The sequence below is a fragment of the Chaetodon trifascialis genome, chromosome 17 (genome assembly GCF_039877785.1).
Source record: "Chaetodon trifascialis isolate fChaTrf1 chromosome 17, fChaTrf1.hap1, whole genome shotgun sequence".
Classification (NCBI taxonomy): domain Eukaryota; kingdom Metazoa; phylum Chordata; class Actinopteri; order Chaetodontiformes; family Chaetodontidae; genus Chaetodon; species Chaetodon trifascialis.
Window position 1 is genome coordinate 567,779 of NC_092072.1, and position 22,856 is coordinate 590,634.

At 47.9% G+C, this 22,856-nt stretch overlaps 1 protein-coding gene across 1 annotated transcript; it reads right to left on the reverse strand.

The window, feature by feature from the left end:
* Positions 1 to 203: 203 nt before the first annotated feature.
* On the reverse strand, positions 204 to 16,134 carry LOC139345716 (phosphatidylinositol 4-kinase beta-like). Its single transcript, XM_070984513.1, has 14 exons — positions 15,908 to 16,134; positions 11,820 to 12,312; positions 11,189 to 11,739; positions 10,012 to 10,455; positions 6,444 to 6,671; positions 5,730 to 5,987; positions 5,383 to 5,489; positions 5,187 to 5,291; positions 4,986 to 5,109; positions 4,094 to 4,207; positions 3,712 to 3,863; positions 3,444 to 3,576; positions 3,189 to 3,309; positions 204 to 2,891 (listed from the first exon to the last, which is right to left on the reverse strand). Exons 2-14 carry the CDS (start codon positions 12,295 to 12,297, stop codon positions 2,710 to 2,712), a joined length of 2,997 nt encoding a protein of 998 aa, XP_070840614.1. The 5' UTR covers positions 12,298 to 12,312; positions 15,908 to 16,134; the 3' UTR covers positions 204 to 2,709.
* Between the last annotated feature and the right edge of the window lie 6,722 nt (positions 16,135 to 22,856).

Sequence of the window (22,856 nt, forward strand, 5' to 3'; positions counted from 1 at the left end):
GTTAGTGAATTATTAGCTCTTTCGTGTGTTCTTGGTCATTCCTGAAACTGTAGTTCTGAACACAGTACGTGAACATGGACTGTACCTGCGCTCGTGTTTAGAGAAGAGGAACAAACTGTAGCTAACACGTGGAAGAGTCCTGAAATGCTCTGAGCAGTATTCAGAGTAAAGAAAAACTTGTGCAGTGTTTTTCAGTTCGCACACAGATGAATCCACTGGAATAAAGCCACAGTCGTTTACCGGCATCGTTAGCAAACTGAAGTACAGACGAGTAAAACTTTTCATTAGTGGACTGAAAACATTCACATATTCAGGAAACTGATCATCGCTGATCTCATGAAGAAAATAAACTCTGTGAAACACAGAAATAGAGTCTCTCGCTCTCAGTCAGCCAATCCACAGAGCCGCCTCTCCCGATTGGCTGCAGCTACTCATGGGAACGCATCCTGCGGCCAATCAGGGAAGAAGAATATTGAGCGCTCGTTAAATCTGTGATTAACAGACACATAACGAACATGAATTCAGAGTTCTACACGCAGTCAGTGGAACATGACGATGAGCATAAAATGCATCGTTTCACCGCCTGGACGCCATTTTGGCTCGAAGAGGGACAAAACCATTCAAGTAAGGTGGAGTGAAAAACGTTAGTTCGTTAGCGTTAGCATCTTTAACGTGTTGTGTGCTGAGACAACAGCAAATGACAGAAGCTTCTGAAATTCAGCACGGACCTTTTTCAGTAAAACAAGTCGAACGTTCGTTTTTCATTAACTGATGAACGGACACGTTGAATTTTCATCACTTCCCTTTTTTTACCAGACACAAAAGTTTCCAGTTCCTGTTTGAGAACTTTGAGAATAAAAAAAACAGAAAAAGTCAAATATTAAAGTGTTCAGGAAGGCGGCGAGAAATAAACCTCAAGATAACCGTTAATACAGACGGAAGAAGGAAAACACTGAAAACACAACCAGAGTCAGAAGCATGCTAACGTTAGCGTGTTCAGTCAGAGAACGTTAGCGTGTTCGGCACTGACTGAACACGCTAACGTCAATGTGTTCAGCGCTGTTTGATGTCATGGTGGCTGTTATTTCTTTAAATTACCGCTGTGTTAAAAAACGTTGCAAAGCTCAAGTCAAACGAATGACTTCACCAAGACTGAAGTGAAAGTTTTGTTTCAGACTGTGGACGAATGCCAACGTGACTGGAGACTAGCGGAGCGACGTTAGCATGCATGCTCACACTCAGCAGGCTAACGTGCTAGTAGCTGCATGCTGGTAATCGAAGATGGTGTTAAAAGGGACGACGGAGGTTCAGCTTCAGGATAAATTCTGTCTGGTGAAAAGAACAATTAAAAGTCAACACGTGGACAATTCTGGAGCAGACAAACTGATCTGAGACCAGTTGAGGCGGGGAGCAAAGACATCGACAGTCCACGTTGTGCTTTCTTCAAACATTCAGTCTTTGGTGGCGAGACGTGCAGACAGGTGGCGCTCTGCTGCTGAACAGCCGCACTGATGTTTTACACTCTGAGGGATCAGCTGGAGTCTAAACTGGGAAGATTACTGGTTTAACAGACCAGTTCATTACAAATCAGGTCAAACTCACGTCTGATTACTGTCCCTGGAGACTTTTTTCTGTCCTCTGCGGGAACACGACAACGTCCAAATATTCCAAATGTAAACTTAATAACTGTCTTTTAGTAACGAGACGCCACATAATCCGACTGTTCAGCACTTTTCTGTTGGCTCGGTTCAGAACCCGCCGGCGGGTCACAACGTCGGGTTTTATCAGCCGAAATTGGAACAAGAGGAATGAACCTCCGATTTTCACATTTCCGACTGTCATTGAATGCGTCAATTTTTCATCTCGTTCCTGGCTTCATTTGACATTTCTCCAAAAATCAAAGTGTTGAAGGCGTGACGATCATTTTCAAAGAGCTGCACGACGTTTGTTTGACGTGGAAAAATAAAACTGGACGTTCAAAATCTTTGATTTTCAACAGAAAACTGCAGGAAAGACAGAAAGTGACGAGATGTGGACGAACGCAACGCTAAGCAACTGAAGTGTGAGGCCACATCAGCTCCTCTGACCACAAAGACGATCTCTTCAGACCGAAGCTGCTGGTGGACGATGAGGATGATGATGAGGAGGATGAAGATGTCGCTCTGACTGGTGAATCATTTGGTCAATCAAAGGTCAAATTTAACAAACATTTGTCACGAGTTTCCTACAGATGTTTTTGTCTGATGTGCAGAATCAATAAAGAACCAAATTCACTAATCTGTGATCAAAGTCTGATTTCTGTCCTTCAGCGAATCGTTTACCTTCAAACCTGAAGCGCTCAGCGTGGACGTTTGTCACTCAGGTGAGCTGATCAGCTGAGCTCAGGTGTGCTGCTTCAGTGGAACGTTCAGGTCTTTCGTTCAGTCTGAACTCTGATGCGTTCAGGTTCACCCTTTCTCTTCCAGGTGAGATTTCTCTCAGAATCCAAAAACCAACCTGGAAACGGCTGCTTTCCCAGCCGCCCGTGAACGCAGCACAACAAATTACAGATCACCTGAAGTCAAATCAGCTGATCCTCAGATTGAAAACAACTGTCAGAAAGTTCAGATGGACGAGATGAAAACAGAGCGGAGGCTAGCGACCAATCACATCCAAGTCCTTCAGCGCCGCGACTGGCCGAGCAGGGTTTCCGTCAGACGGTCCCCGCAGTCACATGATGCCGTTGGTGACGTACTGGAAGGAGTCGTAGAGTTTGGTGGTGATGGAGCGCATCGATCCGTCCACCAGCTGCTCCACCAGCAGCTGCAGCTGCTCCTCCGTCAGAGACATGTGGAAACGCTCCTTCAGGCCGCGGATGGTGCTGGAGCCGTGGAAGCAGGGGAGGTGGGAACCTGGAGGAGGAGCAACACGGGAGGAGGTGGGGTCAGAGGTGCTCCACCTGAGAGCCAGCTGGTACTACAGCTACTGCAGTCAAAGTACCACATACCACAAAGATACCACACTGAAAATACTCCACGGCAAGTACAAGTACTGCATTCAAAACATCACAAAGTATGTGGGTATTATCCGCAGCGTGTACTCAGAGTTTTGTTGTGTTTGATCCGCAGCGATGCCTCATGTTCTGCACTGTGGTTGGTAGTTTACAGCCTTTGAGTAAATGTACTCCGTTACTTTCAGCAGGCAGTTACCTTGTTGCATGATCTCCACGATCTGCAGAACCTTCTCCATGTGTTTCCTGGCAGCGATCAGACCCTGAAGCATCAACATCTTATAGTAGATGAACATGTCGCCATCCAGACCGCCCATCACCTGCAGCACGCACACGCACGCACGCACGCACGCACGCGTGCACACACACATACACACACACCATCATCATCATCATCATCATCCTCATCCTCATCACCAAACACAGACTGAACGCTGACTCGTCATTTACTCACGTCGACAAACTCTGACGTGAGTTTGAAGGCGGACGTCTCGAAGCCGAGGTTACGAGGAGAGCTGGAGAGGATGAAGCCGAAGTCGATGTGGATGATGTGACCTTCAGAGTCCAGCAGGATGTTCCCGTTGTGTCTGCAGAGAACGAGAGTGTGTGTCACACAGAGCTACGGCGCTGCTAGCTTAGCTTAGCACAAAGAGCTGAGGCAGGGGAAAACTGTTAGCTTAGCTTAGCTTAGCTTAGCACAAAGACCTGCGTGTGTGTCTCACCTGTCCTTCACCTGCAGCAGGTAACAGATCAGACTGTACCCGGCGCAGCTCTGAACGAAGTTCCTCTGAGCGGTGAGGAACGCTTCGGTGGTGAAGCTGCCGTGCTCCTGCAGGAAGTAGTCGAGCAGAGACAGCTGACTCTGTTTACGAACCTGACGGACGGAAACAAAAAACTGTTTTCAGAATGTTTCCAAACGATCAATCGATAGATGGAGAATGTGACAGACACAGGGAACACTTTACTGCACTCAGTACTACGAATACTTCAAATACATATTCCTGATTATACTTTAATACGTTTACTGAAGCAACCTTTTTCAGTGCAGGACTTGTACTTGTACAGAGTGGTATTAGTTCTCTGCCTGCGCTCATGTTGCAGTACCTGGTGCAGAGAGACGGCGTTGAGGACAGGCTCGATCATCCCGCTGTCTGAGGACATCACCAGGATCTTATAGGGTTTGATCCACAGAGGAACTCGCTCCTGCTGCCAGATAGACTGCAGAACACATGAGCCGTCAAACGGCGATCGCTGCGCTCGTCCTGCAGCAGCTGACACTCAAAACTCTATGGCTAGCACCCACACTAACACTCAAACTAACGCTAATGCTAACACTAATGCTAGCACTCACACTAACGTTAGCACTCACGCTAATGCTAACACTAATGCTAGCACTCACACTAACGTTAGCACTCACGCTAATGCTAACACTAATGCTAGCACTCACACTAACGTTAGCACTCACACTAATGCTAACACTAATGCTAGCACTCACACTAGCACTGACACTAATGCTAACACTCAAACTAATGCTAATGCTAACACTCACACTAACGCTAGCACCCACACTAACACTCAAACCAACGCTAATGCTAACACTAATGCTAGCACTCACACTAACGTTAGCACTCACGCTAATGCTAACACTAATGCTAGCACTCACACTAACGCTAGCATTCACGCTAATGCTAACACTCATGCTAGCATTGACACTAATGCTAACACTCACACTTACACTAACACTCAAACTAATGCTAATGCTAACACTCATACTAATGCTAATGCTAACACTCACACTAATGCTAGCACTGACGCTAACACTAGCACTCATGCTAGCACTCACCTGTGGGACACGGACTGATGGACTTCTCAGATTAACACATTCATTTATCAGATTTATAAAAGAAGAACATCAGAATCAGATCATCATTGCATTTGAAATTAGAAAACCTCCTTTTCCTTGTCGGCAGTCATAGCGTTCCAGGTGTGTCAGTACCTGCAGCTGTCGCAGGACCTGATAGGCCAGCAGCTCCTGCCTCAGGTCGTCTCCGCACTTCACGATGACCGACAGCAGCCTCCAGTTGGGCAGGTGACCGTAGGGAGAAGCTTCTCTGATCCGCCTGCACACACAGGTGGAGTTACACGACTGGAGGTGACGCGGCAGCTGCTGAGCGGCGGCCGACGCTCGAGGACTCACCTGACTTTCTCCTCCCAGGGTTCTTTGAGGGCCACGGCCGACGGGTCCTCGGGGTCCCTCCTGAACGAGGTCGGAGTGTGAGCGAGGTTCTCCGACAGACGACGTCTGGAGAACCGAAACAGCACGAGAACCAACACTGTTAGAAACAGTGACGGCGTGTGTGTGTGTGCGTGTATGTGTGTGTGTGTGTGTGTACCTGATGTCTCCGGCGGCGATGAAGACCGGCTCTTTGCTCTCCAGACTCGTGATGCTGTCGACTGAAAACTGACTGATGTTATCACTGCTGCTGGTCTGAGCCTCCGCCTGCAACACACACGCACGCGCGCGCGCGCACCCACGCACGCACGCACGCACCCACGCACGCACGCACACACACACACACACAGTTAACTTGCTAATGCTGCGTTTCTGTATCAAACCTCATGAATGTGTTTACGTCTCATGACTTGATTTCTTTAACGTGGTGAAACTTTATTTAAAAATGTTGAATAAAAATGAAATCAGTAAACTCTGAACCACAGAAGAAGACCTGCTTGCTCTCACCTCCACCTGCAGCTGTCCGATGTCGTCGGTGGCCCACGCCTCGTCGTCGTTGTCGTAGTTCTGGACGGTGGAGAAACTTCCCGCTCTGTGCTCTGATGTCATCCCGCTGTTAGCGTTAGCCGCGGTGACGCCGCCACCGCAGTCCAGATTCTCTGCAGAGCGAGCGGACCGGATCCTCGTCTCTGGGATCCTAACAGGAACCGGAGACGTCTCGAAGCTCTCACACTCCAAAACCTCCACGTAGATGATGTATGGAGCCTGGGGAGGAGGAGGAGGAGAGGAGGAGAGGAGGAGGAGGAGGAGAGGGACAGGAGGAGGAGAGGAAGAGGAGGAGGAGGAGAGGGGGAGGAGGAGGAGGAGGAGGAGAGGGACAGGAGGGGGACAGGAGGGGGACAGGAGGAGGAGAGGAAGAGGAGGAGGAGGGGGGGGAGGAGGGGGAGGAGGATGGTTACTGCCAGTAAACATGACTTCAGACAGACTTGTTGTCGGAAGGTGAATTTCTGTTAAAGCTAGGCTAACAGTTTCCCTCTGTTTGCAGTCTTTGTGCTAAGCTAGGCTAATCATGCGTTGGACAGACATGAAACTGATGCCTGTCTGAGAAGAACTGGACGTCACTGAATGCATCACTGCTCCTCTCCTCACATGAGCGTCTTCGCTTTGACTGCAGCTCAGGTTGAGTTACCTGCTCAGGTGTACCAGGTGTGTGTGTGTTACCTTGTCCTTGGAGTTGAGCACCACGGCCTGCGTGTGCGGGATCCTGCAGACGTGGTGCTGGTGCTCGGCGGTCGGCAGCCACACTCGAGCCGGCAGCTTGTGGTTGAGCAGCGACAGCTCTGAGATCAGCCGCTGGGTCTTCTGCTCTTTGGTGGGCAGCGTGGCCAAACGCTTCCCGATGCAGAGCAGAGACTTCACGAACTCCCTCTGAGGACGGAGACGCTCCGGCTGAAACGCAAACGTCCCACCAGAAAAACACTGAATCAAACGTCCACAGACCGAAGAAGACAAGTCCAAATTATCAGAAAGAGGAAGACGCTGAGACAATCAACCGACAGGAAACTGATCAGCAGACGTTTTCACTGTCGATTCGTCAGTTCAGTCACGATGTGTCGGTTCTACGACGTAAAACTACGTATAGAAAAGTCTCGAACACAAAAGACGGTAAAACGTTCAAGACATAAAACATCAAATCTGTTGAAGGCAAAACACAAAACCTTTGAGTATGAAACGAATCAACAAAGAGTCGGAAGAAATAACGCCGAAATCAACAAACTGCACTTCAACCGTTTGTCCAACAGAGGGCAGACCGACCACTGATCCTGAAGCCACATTAAACTCCACCCAGAGAAAAACACCACCTGACAAACAAACAACACGACAACAAACAAGGAAACACCTCGCTGACCGGAGACTGACGCTAGTCGTCCTCCATCTGTTCACACGCTCAGCTGCTGTTCAGCATCACACGGTTCAAATCCTCCTCCACAGGCCCCCGGTCCAGAACCAGGTCGGGGGGGGGGGGGGCGGGGGGGCGGGGGGGCACACATGGAAACATTTCAGAGATGTTTTGGGAGAAACTCAAAGACAGGAAAGAAGTTTACGGGACCCAGATTCTGAAGCACGAGACAAACTGGATTCACAGTTTAAATCCAGTTTAATACAGAGTTTAATCTGCTGTTTAATCTGCAGTTTAATCTGCTATTTAATCTGCAGTTTAATACAGAGTTTAATCTGCTATTTAATCTGCAGTTTAATACAGAGGGTAATCTGCTGTTTAATCTGCAGTTTAATACAGAGTTTAATCTGCTGTTTAATCTGCAGTTTAATACAGAGGGTAATCTGCTGTTTAATCTGCAGTTTAATACAGAGTTTAATCTGCTGTTTAATCTGCAGTTTAATACAGAGTTTAATCTGCTGTTTAATCTGCTATTTAATCTGCAGTTTAATACAGAGTTTAATCTGCTGTTTAATCTGCAGTTTAATCTGCAGTCTGTCAAACTCCAGATTAAACTCAGAGCTAAAGGCAGTCGGGGTTTAGTTTAAGGCCTCAGACTTCCTTCAGTGCAGAAAAAACTTGATGAATCGATTCAATTAAATCATCTTTTCTGACAAATGACTGTTTGAGTCATTTTGGAGGAAAAAAAGCCAAAAATCTGCGTTCTGATGTTTTTTTTGTGAATATATTTGGTCTGTTGGTCGTTTCAGCAGGTCGCTCTTAAGGTGGACTGCAGAGATGTCTGCGATCGAGTTTACAGCGGGGACAGTGTCCAGGCTAAATGTCCATGGACTGACAAACTGGACTCGTCGATGAGACCTTTCATGGTTTTCATTCTGACTGAAGTCTGAACTTTCTGGAATCGTCTGCGTTACATAAACTCTGTTGTTGTCGGTATCTGCAGTCTCTGGCTGCAGACCAGCCCTCCTCCTCCTCCTCCTCCTCACTTCCTGTCCTCCCAGTCACCTCCTCCCCTCCGTCGCCGCGGTAACCCTCCGCCAGGACACAGAGGAGTCAGATATCTGTTTTCAGTGTGCAGCAGGTTTTTGTTTCTCTTCTTCTTCTGCTGCTCGACTTCATTTGAATAAATAAACGAGTTTCCATCCTGTCAGTCTGTTCCAGTATGTGATGAATTACTGAATCAGAGGAGCGAAAGCAGAAAAACGGAAGAGGAGTCGTGTTTGGAGCTCTGAAGTGCAACACCTATGTATGCATTTTATTTTGGTAGAGCACTTCCTGTTTCATGTTATCTTAATAAAAAATGAAGAGCACCTGAAGAACACCTGAATCTGACCAGAAGCACTCTTACTGATACCACAGTAAAAATACTGTTAGTCTTGCTTTTAAAATCCTATCAAAGTACACAAGTACTGTCAGCTTCATGCAGTAAAAGTACTGTCTGTGCAGTGAAATGTCTTTTTTTGGTTTTAAGTTCTTTCACAGCTAACCTGTTAGCACACCGTTAGCCCGCAGCTAGCCTACTGTTAACATGTAGCTAGCCTCCTGTTAGCATGCTATTAGCCCACAGCTAGCATGCTGTTAGCCTGCTGAAGGCTTCAACTCTTTTAGCCAGTTTAACACGTATGTTGGATGTTAGCTTGATGCTAATTCCTTAAGCTAACAGCTGCAGGAGAACATCCCTGAAAGAAACGAATGTTTTCTAACCAATGGTCAACAGCACAGGTTAAACGCTGTGAGCACATGATTGATCATGTGATCACTCAGAGCCAATGAAAATGTGTGACTTGAGCAGCAGCTTCCTGTTGAAGCTCCGCCAGCTTCGCTTTGAGCTCTTTCTCCTCTTTGTCTTTGTTTTAAAAGCTGCTGAGGGTCAGATGGATGAAAACTAGATTTCACATTTCACTGCTTTCAGTCACGAACGTTAAACAAAGACTTCAGCTTCTCTTTTCTTTTCTTTATCAGGTCAGAAGTTCAACAGCCGAAAACAGTTTTCATGATCTCTCTCGTCAGTCTCTGCCATGATTCAGTTTTTCCACAATCTCCGACTTCAAAGAAAACGACGTGGAAAATCTGAGGAGACACCAGCGAGCGTCCAAACAGCAGACAACACTTTCCTCTCAGCTGTCAGCGGACGAAGAAACGAGGAAGAAAGATTCAGACTCTTCTCTGAGTGGCTCTCAGCCAATCACATCGCACTCTGTGCCTGGCTTCCAGCCAATGGAGAGCCTCGGTCTGCATGTGACCAAACAGCCTGCCAAGAACGTGACAACAGAACACGCACGCACGCACGCACGCACGCACGCACGCACGCACGCACGCACGCACGCACACACACACACAAGCACACACACACGCACACACACAAGCACACACACACGCACACACGCACACACACACGCACGCACACACACACACACACACACACACACGCACACACACACACACGCACACACACACACAAGCACACACACACGCACACACACAAGCACACACACACGCACACACACACACACACACACACACACACTCTCTCTCTCTCTCTGTGCTCCACCTTCGCAGTGAATCAGCAGCTGAGGCTCATGGGAAAGTATTGAGCCCTGCAGATATTTGCTTGTGAAGCGAAGCGTTGGACACCTTAACGTGTCCACCTGATGGTGGCGCTAGAGCAGCAGAACCACGTTCAGCACAACCGTCTGCAAACGCTGCCAGAAGAAATCCTCAAAGACTCCATCGCCGCCATCCAGGAAGAAACAAAACTACAACCAAATCCTTTAAGAGCCCAAACAACGACACACAACCACTAAAGAAACAGAAGCGTCTGCTGCGTACCTCCTCGTGGACAGCTTCCACTTTCGGGTTACTTCCTGTCCGTCGGAGGCCAGAGCCGGGCCCGCTGCTCGCCGTGGTGGCGTCAGACTTTGATCTCTGGTGGGTCCTCCTGGACGGGGAAACAAACACCTCCGCCTCCCCCGGTACGGGGCTGTCCGGGGCGGGGCCAGTAGCGGAGGGGGGCTCCACGTTGCTGCTGTTGTGCCTCCGGTGACAGCGGCGGTGGGACGGCGAGGACGCGGGGCTGTCGGACACAGAGGCCGAAGCCGGTCTGGGAGTATCGGCTGAAGGCGCGGAAGGCTTGAGTTCGTCCGACAGGATGAGTTTCCGCAGTTTGGTGCCTCTGGAGTGACGCTGGGTGGAGATGTGCATGTCGGAGGAGTAAGCACCCAACAGCCAAGCCGTCAGCAGGGAGAAGGTTATACTTCCTGTGCAGCGGTGGATCTGAGACACACAGAAAGACTCTACGTCACATGTCAGCACCTGAAATATCTCAGCTTTAGCTCATTAGATACGCTTAAAAAATGGCTGCAGTTCCTCAAAGCTCTCCTCCACCTTCCGACACCGCTGAGTCAGCAGCTCCGCCTGAACAAGGTCGCACGTCTCCCCTCATCTGCAGAGGCATCTGATTGACTACAGGCCGCCTGAAAATCCCTCGCCGCGGGCTGAGAACCTGTAGTTCCCCTGGCCGACCGATACTATCCATATGTACTATCTATTGAGCTGAGCCCAACTGTACCTCGTTGGTGCTGCTACACCTCTTGCACCAGCTTCAGAGACACGGGAGACAAGCTGCTTACCAAGCTTCAGTTTGTGTGAGGTGGTCAGCACGCTGAAGGCCCTCAGCTGCCGTCCGCTGATGGACGATGTACCAAACCTCTACCTGGGGGCGTCTTGTAAGGGCCAGACCACCAGGAGCTACGCTCAGCGGTCCTACTTAAGAATGGGGGCATGGTCTCCCAAATCTGGCACTTTCATGAGGGGCAGTAAAAAGATGGAGTGGATTTAGCTTTTAACATGCTAATATTAGCTTCTTTTACAAAGTGAACTGCTACACTAATTAGCTGCACGATGGCTAGCTGGCAGTGAAACGATCAGTTCACAGACATTAATGATCCACAATCAGCCGCTGAGCATTGAACCTGCTGTCGTGCTAACCAGGTGTCTGAGGACTCACCAGGTACGGTCTGATGGCATCTCCCACCTCGGTGTCCATGTGCACGTACATGTTGAGCAGCTGCGGTAGGTAGAAGTCCACCTCGCTGTCGAGGAAGCTGAAGAGACGGTTCCCAATGTACGCCTGCACGCCGGGCTCCTTTGACTTGTACAGGTAGGAGATCGCCATGGAGACGTCAAACAGCTTGGACTCAAACAGGCGCAGCAGCCACGACTGTTTGGACGACGACGAAGAAGATGATGACGGCAGCAAAGACGAGTCCGGCCAGGCTGAAGGACGTGGATCTTGCTTGGAAGTACCACCTTGTTTTTCTCCGTCCTTCGCAGAAGTCCCCTCCTCTTCTTCCTCATCTTCTTCCTTGATGGAGCTGGTGTCCGGGCTGATGTGCCACTGTGGACTGGAGCACTCTGAGTCTGTGTAGTGTTGTTGTTGTTGTTGTTGTTGTTGCTGCTGCTGATTGTCCTGCTGCTGTTCAGGCACTTCCCTGTTCTGCAGCTTGACCTTGAGAAGAACTTCCTGGCAAGCCTTCAAGGCCACTTCCGGGTCGATCACTGGAAGCAGAAAACAAGCAGAGGTCAGAGGGATGGTAACCATTAAATCTGGAAAGCATGAAGCCATAACACCCGCTCACCTTGCTCGACCCCCAGGTCCATCTCCATGGCGTCTTCTGAGATGACGTCCAGCGGGGGGCTGGGGCCCCGCGGCTCACCGCCGCTCGACGTGCCGCTGCTGCCGATGCCCTCGCTGGCGCTGCTGCCGAGGCTGCCGGTGCTGCCGATGCTCCCGCTGGGGCTGGAGCTGCGGGGGCTGGCGCTGGGGGAGGACGGCTGCTCGCTGTGGGACGGCGGGGGCAGCTGCAGCTGGGGGCGGGGGTGATGGTGGTGATGGTGGTGATGGTGATGGTGGTAATGGGCAGGGCAGTCGGAGGAGCTCTCAGAACACGAGGAAGATGACGATGAGGAGGAGGAAGAGGAGGCGCTGGAGGGGGAGGAGGGGCAGGAGAAGGTTGTGGGGGAGGAAGAGGCTGGCGGAGGGGGTGGGGCTGAGTGGGCGGGGCTAAGGTGGAGCTGCTGCAGAGCCGGGGACAAGGAGACCTCGGCGTCGGCCATTTTGGAGGAGCAGACCTGCAGAGAGGACGGACGTCTGTTAGACCCCAAAACGTCAAACTGGTCCTTTAAAAGCAGGTTTCCTTCAGCTGGTCAGGAACCAGTTAACACAGCACACACAGACACACGCCGCAGCACCAGAGCTGATCTGTGATCTGTTTGCATGTTCACGCGACTTCACTGCCACCCACGCCTGTGTGTGTGTGTGTGTGTGTGTGTGTGTGTGTGTGTGTGTGTGTGTGTGTGTGAGAGCGCATGTGCGTGCGTGCGTGTGCGTTATGTAACGTCCTCCTGCCTGCACACCAACCTGTCATCATCATCATCAACAGGAAGTGGATTATATCTGACGTATCCAATCAGAGACCTTCCTCTAATAGAAACGCTCTAATGACTCAACGCTGAGCAGCGACTGGAGGTCTGACCACCAGGTGACCTCTGAGGGACGCAGGTGATCCTCTGCATCCTCCTCCTCCTCCTCCTCCTCATGCCTTCTCTGTCTATCTCAGCCTCCATCTTTGCTCTGGTTACACTTCGCTCTCGGGTCAGCGACCAGCAGCTGATCGGGTGTCGCTCTGACGCTCTGCGTGCTGACTGACATTTACAGGACGAACACAAAAACACATCAGTGAAGCGTCTCCTCTTCCTCCTCCTCCTCCTCCTCATCACCTCCCACCGTGTGCTGCTGATCTGGAGTCAGCGAAGAGGCTGAGAGCGTCTTTACTTCACCGTTTGTCCAGATATGGACATGGAGACGTTTGGCAGCAACCCGGAGAGTTCCACCCAAAAACATGCCGTTCATGTTTTCACATCCTGTACTGCAGTACAGCAAGTACTACTACACACTGAAGATACTCTGCTGAAAGTAAAAGCCCTGCCTGAAGTAAAGGTGTGCGTGTCATCAGCAGTACAGGTACACCTGAACAGGTGTGTCAGTAAAGTGCTGTGAGAACCTCGTAACTCCAAAACGTGTGCCGAGCTCAGAGAAACAGGCTGTTTTCAGCTCGATGCTTTTTAAAGAGTTTACTGAGCTGAAGAAGACGTGAAGGAACTCTTCATCCTTCAGCTCAGCATCAACACAGCTGGAGATACGAGCTTTCCACTGGACAGGAAGAATCTGAAGCTGTCAGATGTAACGGAGTAAAAGTACGCAGCTGTACTCAACGGAAATACTCGAGTACAGCAGAGGTGTGTAACGAGCTCCTGATGACATCATCAGCAGCATCATGTGACACACATGAAGAAGAGAGATGGAGCATGATGTCATCACACACCACAGCGTGTGTGTGTGTGTGTGTGTGTGTGTGATGGTTTCCAGATGTGTGGCGTGGGTGGAGGCTGGCTTCACTCCCCTCTCTCTCACTCTCTCGCACACACACACACACACACACACACACACACACACACACACACACACACACACACACACACACACACACACACACACACACACACACACACACACACACACACACACACACACACACACGAGCTCTGATAGATTCCAGAGGACTGTGTTCCCGATGTGCCTTCATCACGTCATCGTCATCATCATCAGATCTGCTGATAAATCTTCATGTTGACACTGAAGCTGAGTAAACGTATGTTGATTTGGACTGTAGCTGAGAGCAGTGCATGCTGGGAGCTGTCCTTCCTCATTCTCAGTGTGTACTGACCAGTTCCTGACGTCTCGGCTGATGAAGACTTCAGTGATGTGGAAACATCTGCAGCTCCGTCCAATCAGGAACAATCAGGAAGTCACTGTAGCATCCCGAGCTAGCAGAACTTGTGAACATGACGGTTTTAGAGGCTAAAAGCTAAATCTTTGTAAGAGGACGTGTTTGTTGTGCTTCTGTTTCACAGTCCGTCGTACTCATACAGTTTAGAATGACAGCGACATTTCTGATTATGCTAAGCTAACTGACGTCATGCACTCATTCATTTAAATGTTTTTCGATTTGAGGTTTGTTGTGTTATTTAAAATTTTCCAGATTCAATCATTATCAAACAGCACTGATCAGGTTTCAGGTCGTCGTGTTCACTGGACCGCTCAGCCGTTAGCATGCTAACGTTAGCTTTGTCGGCTGGTTCAGTTAGTGGCTGTGAGTATTTATACCGACTCGTCTCTACGTAAGGACCAGTTTGTGAGCTGCGGCCTGGTTGAACTTAGTGATGATCAAAGCAAACTTAGCGAACGCTGACGTTAGCACAAGGCTAACTCCGCACTGACCACCAGGACTGGACTGAAATGGACCAACAACAAAAACACAAACACTCTCTGTTTGTGTCTCACCTGGACACAGTTCAGAGAAGCTGGTTTGAACGGAGTGTCAGTGAACGCAGCTTCAGTCCTGACTGATGGGCTGTTTGACGTGTGCAGTTCAGGGCAAAGTGTGAAGTTTACCATCACAACATCAGAGCGTGCGCGCGCGCGCGGCACGCACACACACACACACACACACACACACACACACACACACACACACACACACACACACACACTGTAAACTTTATACCATAAACTGGTTGAAGACTTTGATTATTTCCGTGCTGATAACAGATTATTTTACAGCCCAAACTATGAAAAGTTAAACTTTATCTAAACGAGTCAAAAGTTTTTTAAAGAGTCAAACTTAAACTTTTCTTTCAGATAAACTAAAGCAGGAGAGACGTGAGCCAATCAGTGATCAGAAACATAATCGCCAGCTGATTCAGTGATTGATCATTTTTTCTCAGGGACATGCGGCCTCGTGTATTTATTGATTTTCATCAGTTTTGTTGTTGAACTTTCTTGCTTTGAATGACTTTAAAGGCTCAAAGCCTCCTTCTCCTCCATAACGTCACCAAACGTGAAGAAACCTGAGCCTGAACGTCTCTTATTTGTTTGTGAGATGAGTTCAATTCTCTTTTCTTTCAGCGTCTTTCGTCTTGTTTTCTGTGAATATGGTGCGTTCACGCTCTGCTGTCCAAACTGGCTGTTGTTCAGGTTCTGAATCGTTTTAAATTTGACTTTTTCCAACAAGAAATGACTTTCAGTAAATCAGTATTTTCAGTAGTTTCTCTCACAGTTCTGAAGTTTTCAGATGCTAAAAAACTAATATATACTAAAATACTGCAGTACTCTGAGCTCTCAGTACTGTGAGCTCTCAGTACTCTCTGGTTTGAGAGTCCTTAGCGGCTGCAGGTTTCTGTTGGTCTTATTCAGACCGCAGGGACAGTGAACGCGTCACAGCAGTCTTCATTTGATCATCAGAGAAATAAAAACACCTGAACGCACCTTTATAATCTGACTGTTACAGGAAAACGGCTGCGAGGCCAAAGCAGCTCAAAGCAGAGCTAAACGGGACGGAGCTACAGAGGAGCACAGATGTTAGCCAGAGAGGAGGCACAGGCGGCGGCAGGAGGAGCAGAGCCGCTCCCTCATGATGAAAACAAACCGGAGGAGGAGGAAGGCAGCCGGGCGGCAGCAGGCCCGCAGCCCGGGGCTTTCACACCGGGACGCCCGGACAACATGGGCGGCTAACGGCTAGCTTGACGGAGTAAAAACAGACAATCAGAGCGAGAAAAAGCAAAGGAACGCGGGGAGAAAACCCCGCCGGAGGAGGAAGAGACCTACCGTTACTGAGGCGTCTTCACTCCGCTTCGACTGGACACAGACTCGGGGTTTAATCCTGGTTTGTCCCGGGGGTTTCCGGGTGGAATCGAGGTCTTAAATCCAGGGTTTATTCCGTGTCTTAGTCCTGGTTTTAGTCCGAGTCTTTAGGTTCTGAAATGGTCCATCTAGTCCGGGTTTCGTGGCCTGGTTCTGCTCGGATCGGCTCGACTCCGTCCGCTTTAAAGCAGCAGTGACGCAACATCCGTCAAGGCAACCGCAGTCCGACACGACTATGACTTCCGGTAAAGATTTACATAATAAAAGTATATTTGTAATTTCTTCTTGTTTCTGTTCTTTGTTTTTTCCACGAGAGGAATCACACATATTACGTCATAAACACATCATAAACACAATAAGATAACAAACTGAAACGAGTCAAGTGAGTTAGCTGTTTGGCAGAGATGAGACGACTTTCTGCTGAGCTTCATCACGTCTGCAACTGAAAAATCACATAAAAGAGTCTGAAGACTCAAACTGGTGCTTTTACCCATTAATGTCACTTCAATGCTTTGTGTTACGTTGAATAAATCAATTTTATTTTAGAAATGTTTCAGGCTGGAAGGATGGCAGAAATACCTTTCACTGATTGATGATGATGATGATTAATCAAGAAAACAGTCAACATATTGATCATTAGTGAAAACAATTGTTACTTACAGCCATTTACAGATAGCTACGTGTGTGTGTGTGTGTGTGTGTGTGTGTGTGTGTGTGTGTGTGTGTGTGTGTGTTAAAAAAGGTGAGGGTGGGGAAAAAGTTCGATTTCTGAGCGTCCTGGATGAATAAACATGAATCTTATTACATTCTGGGTTTCATGTAAAGTATATTGGGAAATGAATGATGACACAGGCTGACGGATGTGCTGCTGGTGTGTGTTTCTGTCTCCTCGCTGGATTTTTCCTCACATCTTTGTGCCACTGAAAGACGAAATGAGCAAAGTTACTGAAATGATAGAAAACACTTAATCAACCAAAGTGATGGTGATCTTTGTTATTTGCTGCCATCCAGAGGAACTAACGGTCAGCTCAGGTGACCCGTGTGTTACCTGCGCAGTTGTATTTTAACCTCAGGATTTCGACCGTTCAGTCTTTTATTTTGAAGGTGACGCCGCAGCAGTTCCGGTTTCAGGCCGTTTACACCGACGCAGCGTCTAGTTTTGGTTCTGTTTCCGTTTGGACCAAAATATTCAGCCGGTCCTCCCACTGGTTTCTTTATCTGAACGATTTCCTGAAGACAAACTTCCGTCAAACTCTTCTCTGTTTGGGTCCATTATTTTTATTATTCTTATGTGGATTCTGTAATTATTTTTATTTCATTCTTTTTCATTTCAACAGTTTGTGAAAACCATTGAGTTTCATTTGAACCTCAGCTAATGAAGATATTTTAATTTGTAACAGTGAAATGTTCCGTAACGTGAACACTTAATTATTATTATTATTATTATTATTATTATTATTATTATTATTATTATTATTATTATTATTATTATTCCCCGCGACCCCGAAAGGGATAAGCGTCATAGAAAATGGATGGATTATTATTATTATTATTATTATTGTTGTTGTTGTTGTTGTTATTACTCACATGCATTTTAAACCACCTACAGGATATGTCTGGAATTATTATCACTTCAACCCGCATCACGTTTAATATGACCTGTAACAGAGTGAGACGATACAGCGCCACCCAGTGACCAACAGAGGAAACAACAGAGGACGAGAGAGAGGAGGGACAGGAAGGAAAGACAAGAAAGAAAAAAGAAGAGGAAAGAAATGAGAGGAAACACAAGGAAGAGAGGAAGAGGTGGAAAAGAGGAAAAAGAGAGGAAGAATAACAGAAACAAAAACAAGGAAAGGAACAACAAGAAGGGAAACAAGGACAGAAAGGAGGGAGGAAAGAAAGGAAGAGAAAAATAAGAAAAAAGGAAGGAAAGGAAGAGAAGGAAATGAAACAGGATGGAAATGAAGGAGAGGAAAACTTGACTTGAAGAAAGAGAAAGAGGACAGAAGAGAGAAAGAAGAGAGATGAAAGAAAGAAAGAAAGAAAGAAAGAAAGAAAGAAAGAAAGAAAGAAAGAAAGAAAGAAAGAAAGAAAGGGATGGAAGAAAAGAAAGAAAGAAAGAAAGAAAGAAAGAAAGAAAGAAAGAAAGAAAGAAAGAAAGAAAAGAGAAAGAAAGAAAGAAAGAAAGAAAGAAAGAAAGAAAGAAAGAAAGAAAGAAAGGGATGGAAGAAAAGAAAGAAAGAAAGAAAGAAAGAAAGAAAGAAAGAAAGAAAGAAAGAAAGAAAGAAAGAAAGAAAGAAAGAAAGAAAAGAGGGAGATGGAAGAAAAAAAGCAGCTGACAGGACACTCAGCCAATGACGTCACTTCCTTTATTCCAGTCGGTCAGTGTAGGAAAATAGATTCACATTAATGTTCTGAGTCTGTCCTCCATCACTTTCTGTTTCTCTTCACCACAAACAAACAAACAAACAAACAAACAAACAAATGGCCTCCAGATAAACAAAGTGGGGCCGCAGAAAAAGCTTACACAGGTAAAGTAAAGGTGCGTTTCGCTGATTATTGTGGTTTCCAAACCTCCAGACCGTAAACATTGAACCAAAGTGCAAAAGAATCTAAAAGCAGGAAGAAAACGAGGATTTAAAGAGCAAAACACACAAAACGACAGACCGTCACAGGAAACCATGCAGGAAGCAACAGCAGTAATAATAATAATAATAATAATAATAATAATAATAATAATAAAATGTGCACATCAACGAGCTGTACAACTGCACCGAGAGACAAAGACAGAAGAACAGAAGAGCAAGAATAAATTAAAAGAAGAGAAAGTCGCTAAATCCAACAGTGATGCTGTTTGATGTCAGAGTCCCACTCAGGTTCAGGTTCAGGTTCAGGTTCAGGTTCAGGGTCAGGTTCAGGGTCAGGGTCAGGGTCAGGTTCAGGGTCAGGTTCAGGGTCAGGGTCAGGGTCAGGGTCAGGGTCAGGGTCAGGTTCAGGGTCAGGGTCAGGGTCAGGTTCAGGTTCAGGGTCAGGGTCAGGGTCAGGGTCAGGGTCAGGGTCAGGTTCAGGGTCAGGGTCAGGGTCAGCTTCAGGACTACATTACCCAGAGGCCCTGAGCCTGAGAGACGCTGCCTGCGAGGCTTCACTCAGGGCTGAACGTGCTGACTGAAGTCAGCTGGAAGTGAATTCAGGAAATGAACTCTTAACATCTCTGAGTGGGTCTCTGACAGGAAACAGAGCTACTTTCAGTTTAGACTGGGAGTTCACCACCACCACCTTCATCATCGTCATCGTCACAATGACCGCAGTGCTTGACCAGGATCAGCTCAGACACACAGACGTCTCGTCATGTTGTCAGCTGAACTTTTCGGTCATTGAACTCCTGCCGGTGACTTCAGAGACGTCTCAGAACACAAATGGAGCTCCTTCGTACATCTCGAGGTCACCTGAGCTGAACACCTGACCGTCACTGACGTCGCTGTCGTCTACTTCCTGTGAAGCTGCGTGAGATTTCACTGAGTGAACTAAAGCTGCTCTGAGCTTCAACAAATCAAACCAACATTTATTTGTAAAATCATAGTGAGATTAGACCAAAGTACGAAGCTGAAAGTCAGCCTGCAGCACCTTTAAGCACCACAGACAGGTGCAGCACAGGAAGTGACATCAGAGGACGCTGTGTCGCTGAGTCTGACCCTTCAAGGTAAAGGCACTGCTACCCGAATTCCGATCCTTTAGTCTTTGATTATCTGACCCGTTTCTGTTTTTTGTTTTTCCACAGTGAAAGATTCCCACGACCGCCTCCACACCTCCACCTCCACAGCCCAGTTCCTACTGGAAGTCCAAACTGGGCAGAACTGGAGTCCTCCCGCCTTCGCTGACTCCTTCACAGTGCTGGTAAAGGTCTGGACTTCTCTGCAGGGGACTCGACGTGTCCAGTCGGACACTCTGGGGCTTCACGCCACTCTGGTTTCCCATCAACTGTTTGTCCGAGTCCTTTTGGATCTGGATCCATTCTGCTGGTCCTCCAGGATTCTTCTGGTCCTCATGATCAGTTCTCCCAGAGTCAAAGTGAGCCACACAAGGCCACAGCGGGTTTTAGACCTGGACTTCCACAGATTCTGGACTCTACATGTCCAACAACAGTCCCAGTTAGTCCAGTTTAAGGGGCAAACTGAGCCAAACTGTGGCTGAGCTTCCAGACTTTCCCCAAATGTTCACGCAGGTCCTGCAGAGAACTCTGTACTTCCAGTTAGCCCACTCAGACCAGTTAGCTGGCCCAAGTCCCATCTTTGACTTTCCATTCTGACGTTGTCCAACAGCTCCATTAGTTTAACTTGCTCTAAACCATTTCAGACCTCCAGTCCGTTCAGACCATCTTCCCATCAGGAGCTTCCCACAGTGATGCTCTTCTTTCAGGCTCCTTCCAGACGTCCACGCAGCTCCTGAAGGAACATCCAGGTAACGCATAGCTTTGTCCCTGTGACAAAGCATTGACTGCTGCATCCCAGTTCACCCAGTTAAAGAGCTGCTGGACTCAAAACTCTTTTCCAAACTTTCAGCCAGTATCCACAGGAAATATTGCATGTCCAGTTGGCCCAGTTGGTGGTTCAGACTGGGGCTTCCTCTTCCTTCGGGCCTTTCTTGAACTCCTTTTAGATCAATTTCACATCTTTTAATATCCAGAACCAAAGTCACTTCCTGTTTCCAGCTGCTGCATCGCTTCAGACTTTACATCAACTTTAGATTCACAACAAGAGCCAGAAGCAACGTTTCACAGCTTTGTTGGTTTCAGCTCTTCAGCCTGTTCTGGGGATCTGACCGCGTCAGTTTGAAATCATGAAGTCAGTCAGACAGTGAGGATGATGAAGGTGCACCTCCTGCTGATGAAGGTCAGTTAGCTCTCACTGGTTTGATCCTACAGGAGTGAAGCCTCTATTTGCTTCAGAGGAAGTTCTTCTTAGCATGTCTGTCTTTCTAAAACTGTCAATCTGACCATCACGTCCAACAAGTCGAGACCAAGTCCAAGTCCACATTAAGACCAGCGAGTGTCCAGTCAGGTCCTAAACGCTGGTCGTCAACGTTTTGGGTTTCAGGAGGATTTAGAGTCGGAGTCAAGTCCTGAGTCGAGGTCAAGCTGCTGAGTCGTGATTTGAGTCCAGAAGTGCTTCCTTCTGCTGCAGATGTTGCCCATCCAGAAACTGTCCCTCTGGGCTGGTCTGTCCATCCTGTCCTCCAGTGAGCGTCCCTCCTTATTCGTACTGTTAAACTCTGTTTCAACAAAGGGTTATTATTCAGACCAGATTTCAGCCATAAAAATAACTCGGCGCTGCCTGCTCGGCCTGGACGCCGTCACGCCGCTCACACACACTCGTCTTCGTGTTTCCTCGATGCATAAAACAATAAACTCACATTCAAGGACTTTCTGTTGTTTGAACTTTAACAGTGCAACTTTCATTTGTCTCAGTTCTGTCAGAGAGGGACTGAGACGCCACTGCGAGGGACAGATAACGTCCCTCCACCGCAGACGAGAAGTGACAGGTTAGCATCTTCATGCAACAGGTAGCTAACAGTCATTTCAGTGTCCCTTTAACCGACCTGACGCTCTCGTTATCACAGGACGGAGAAACACACACACACACACACACACACACACACACACACACACACACACACACACACACACACACACACACACACACACACACACACACACAGTTTGATGTGCGAGCGTTGACAAAAAAAGGTTTTTGTTTTTGTACAAATCTGTGATCACAGGATGAAACACAGCGAAGGCCGATGGCGAGCCCCGCGGTCTGTAGCACCAACGATGAAGAAGACGCCCTCACAGGGAGGAAGAGGCAGTTTGGAAGAGGTGAAGAACAAACGTCAGCAATGTGACGACGGGGCGTCAAACAACTCCTCCAGAGAAGAAGAAGAAGAGGAGGAGGAGGAGGAGGTTTGATGTCTGAATAAAAGCCTTTCTGGTGGATCTGAATCACGAGGAAGCAGTCTTTCACTTTTCCTGCTTAACAAAACGTGATTCGTTGTTTAATCAATCAGTCGATAGAAAATTCATCAGCAACTATTTTAAGAATTTTATGTCACTTTTAAGTTCAGATTTTTGTAAAAGTCCTTTTCTGTCAGCCTAACAGTCTGACAGCCGGCTGACGAGTCTTTTATTTTGAAAGGTAAGTCACACTGCTGATGCAGACGGTGCGGTCGAAGAGTTAGTGCAAAGGGTGCATGGCAACACACAACAGCTACGCCAGCTAGCAGGCTAACCATGTAGCCTGGACTTCGGTGCTACAGAAACTGATTTTTCCACATCAATCTGTCGTTTTTACTGCATCCATGACGTGTTTTTAGTGCTACCTGGCAGGTGACGTTGTGCTTAGCTCTTTGTGCCTGAGCTCATTTTCTTCGACAGGAAGGCCAAAATTCAAACTTCTGGATTTCTGTGGAATGCCTCAAAGGCTGCAATTAGACCCCACAAATCATCATCTCGACTCAGGTTTGCATCCCAGCGAGCTGTGCTGGGGGGGGGCAGACATTTATAAGTGCTTACGTCAGTCAATCAACCTTCCAGGTTGGTCTTTCGCTGCTCCACCAATCAGCAGCAGCTCTGCTCGGACTGAATAAACTCTGAAACGATCTTTGAAGTGAACTAAAGGTTTTCAGGTTTGACGTTAATTATCAGCTCAGAACCTGCTGCAGGGAACCAGATCACGACAGTGATACCCAGCCCGACTGACCATGGCGCAGCAGATGACGGGAAAACATGGCCGCCACGGGCTGACCGACATGAAGTGTTTGTGTGTCCTCGTCTTCATGGACCTGGACGACCCGGGACAAATGAAGACGTGAACGTCATGTGAACAAGGCTCGTGCGACATAATATTTCTGAGTTATG

Excerpts from the sequence above, each read along its gene's own strand:
- LOC139345716 (XM_070984513.1), bottom strand. The coding sequence starts at position 12,297 with ATGGCCGACGCCGAGGTCTCCTTGTCCCCGGCTCTGCAGCAGCTCCAC. Across the intron at positions 10,456-11,188 it reads ATGCCATCAGACCGTACCTG|ATCCACCGCTGCACAGGAAG; the intron begins GTGAGTCCTCAG and ends TGTGTGTCTCAG. Across the intron at positions 3,577-3,711 it reads CTGCTGCAGGTGAAGGACAG|ACACAACGGGAACATCCTGC; the intron begins GTGAGACACACA and ends CGTTCTCTGCAG.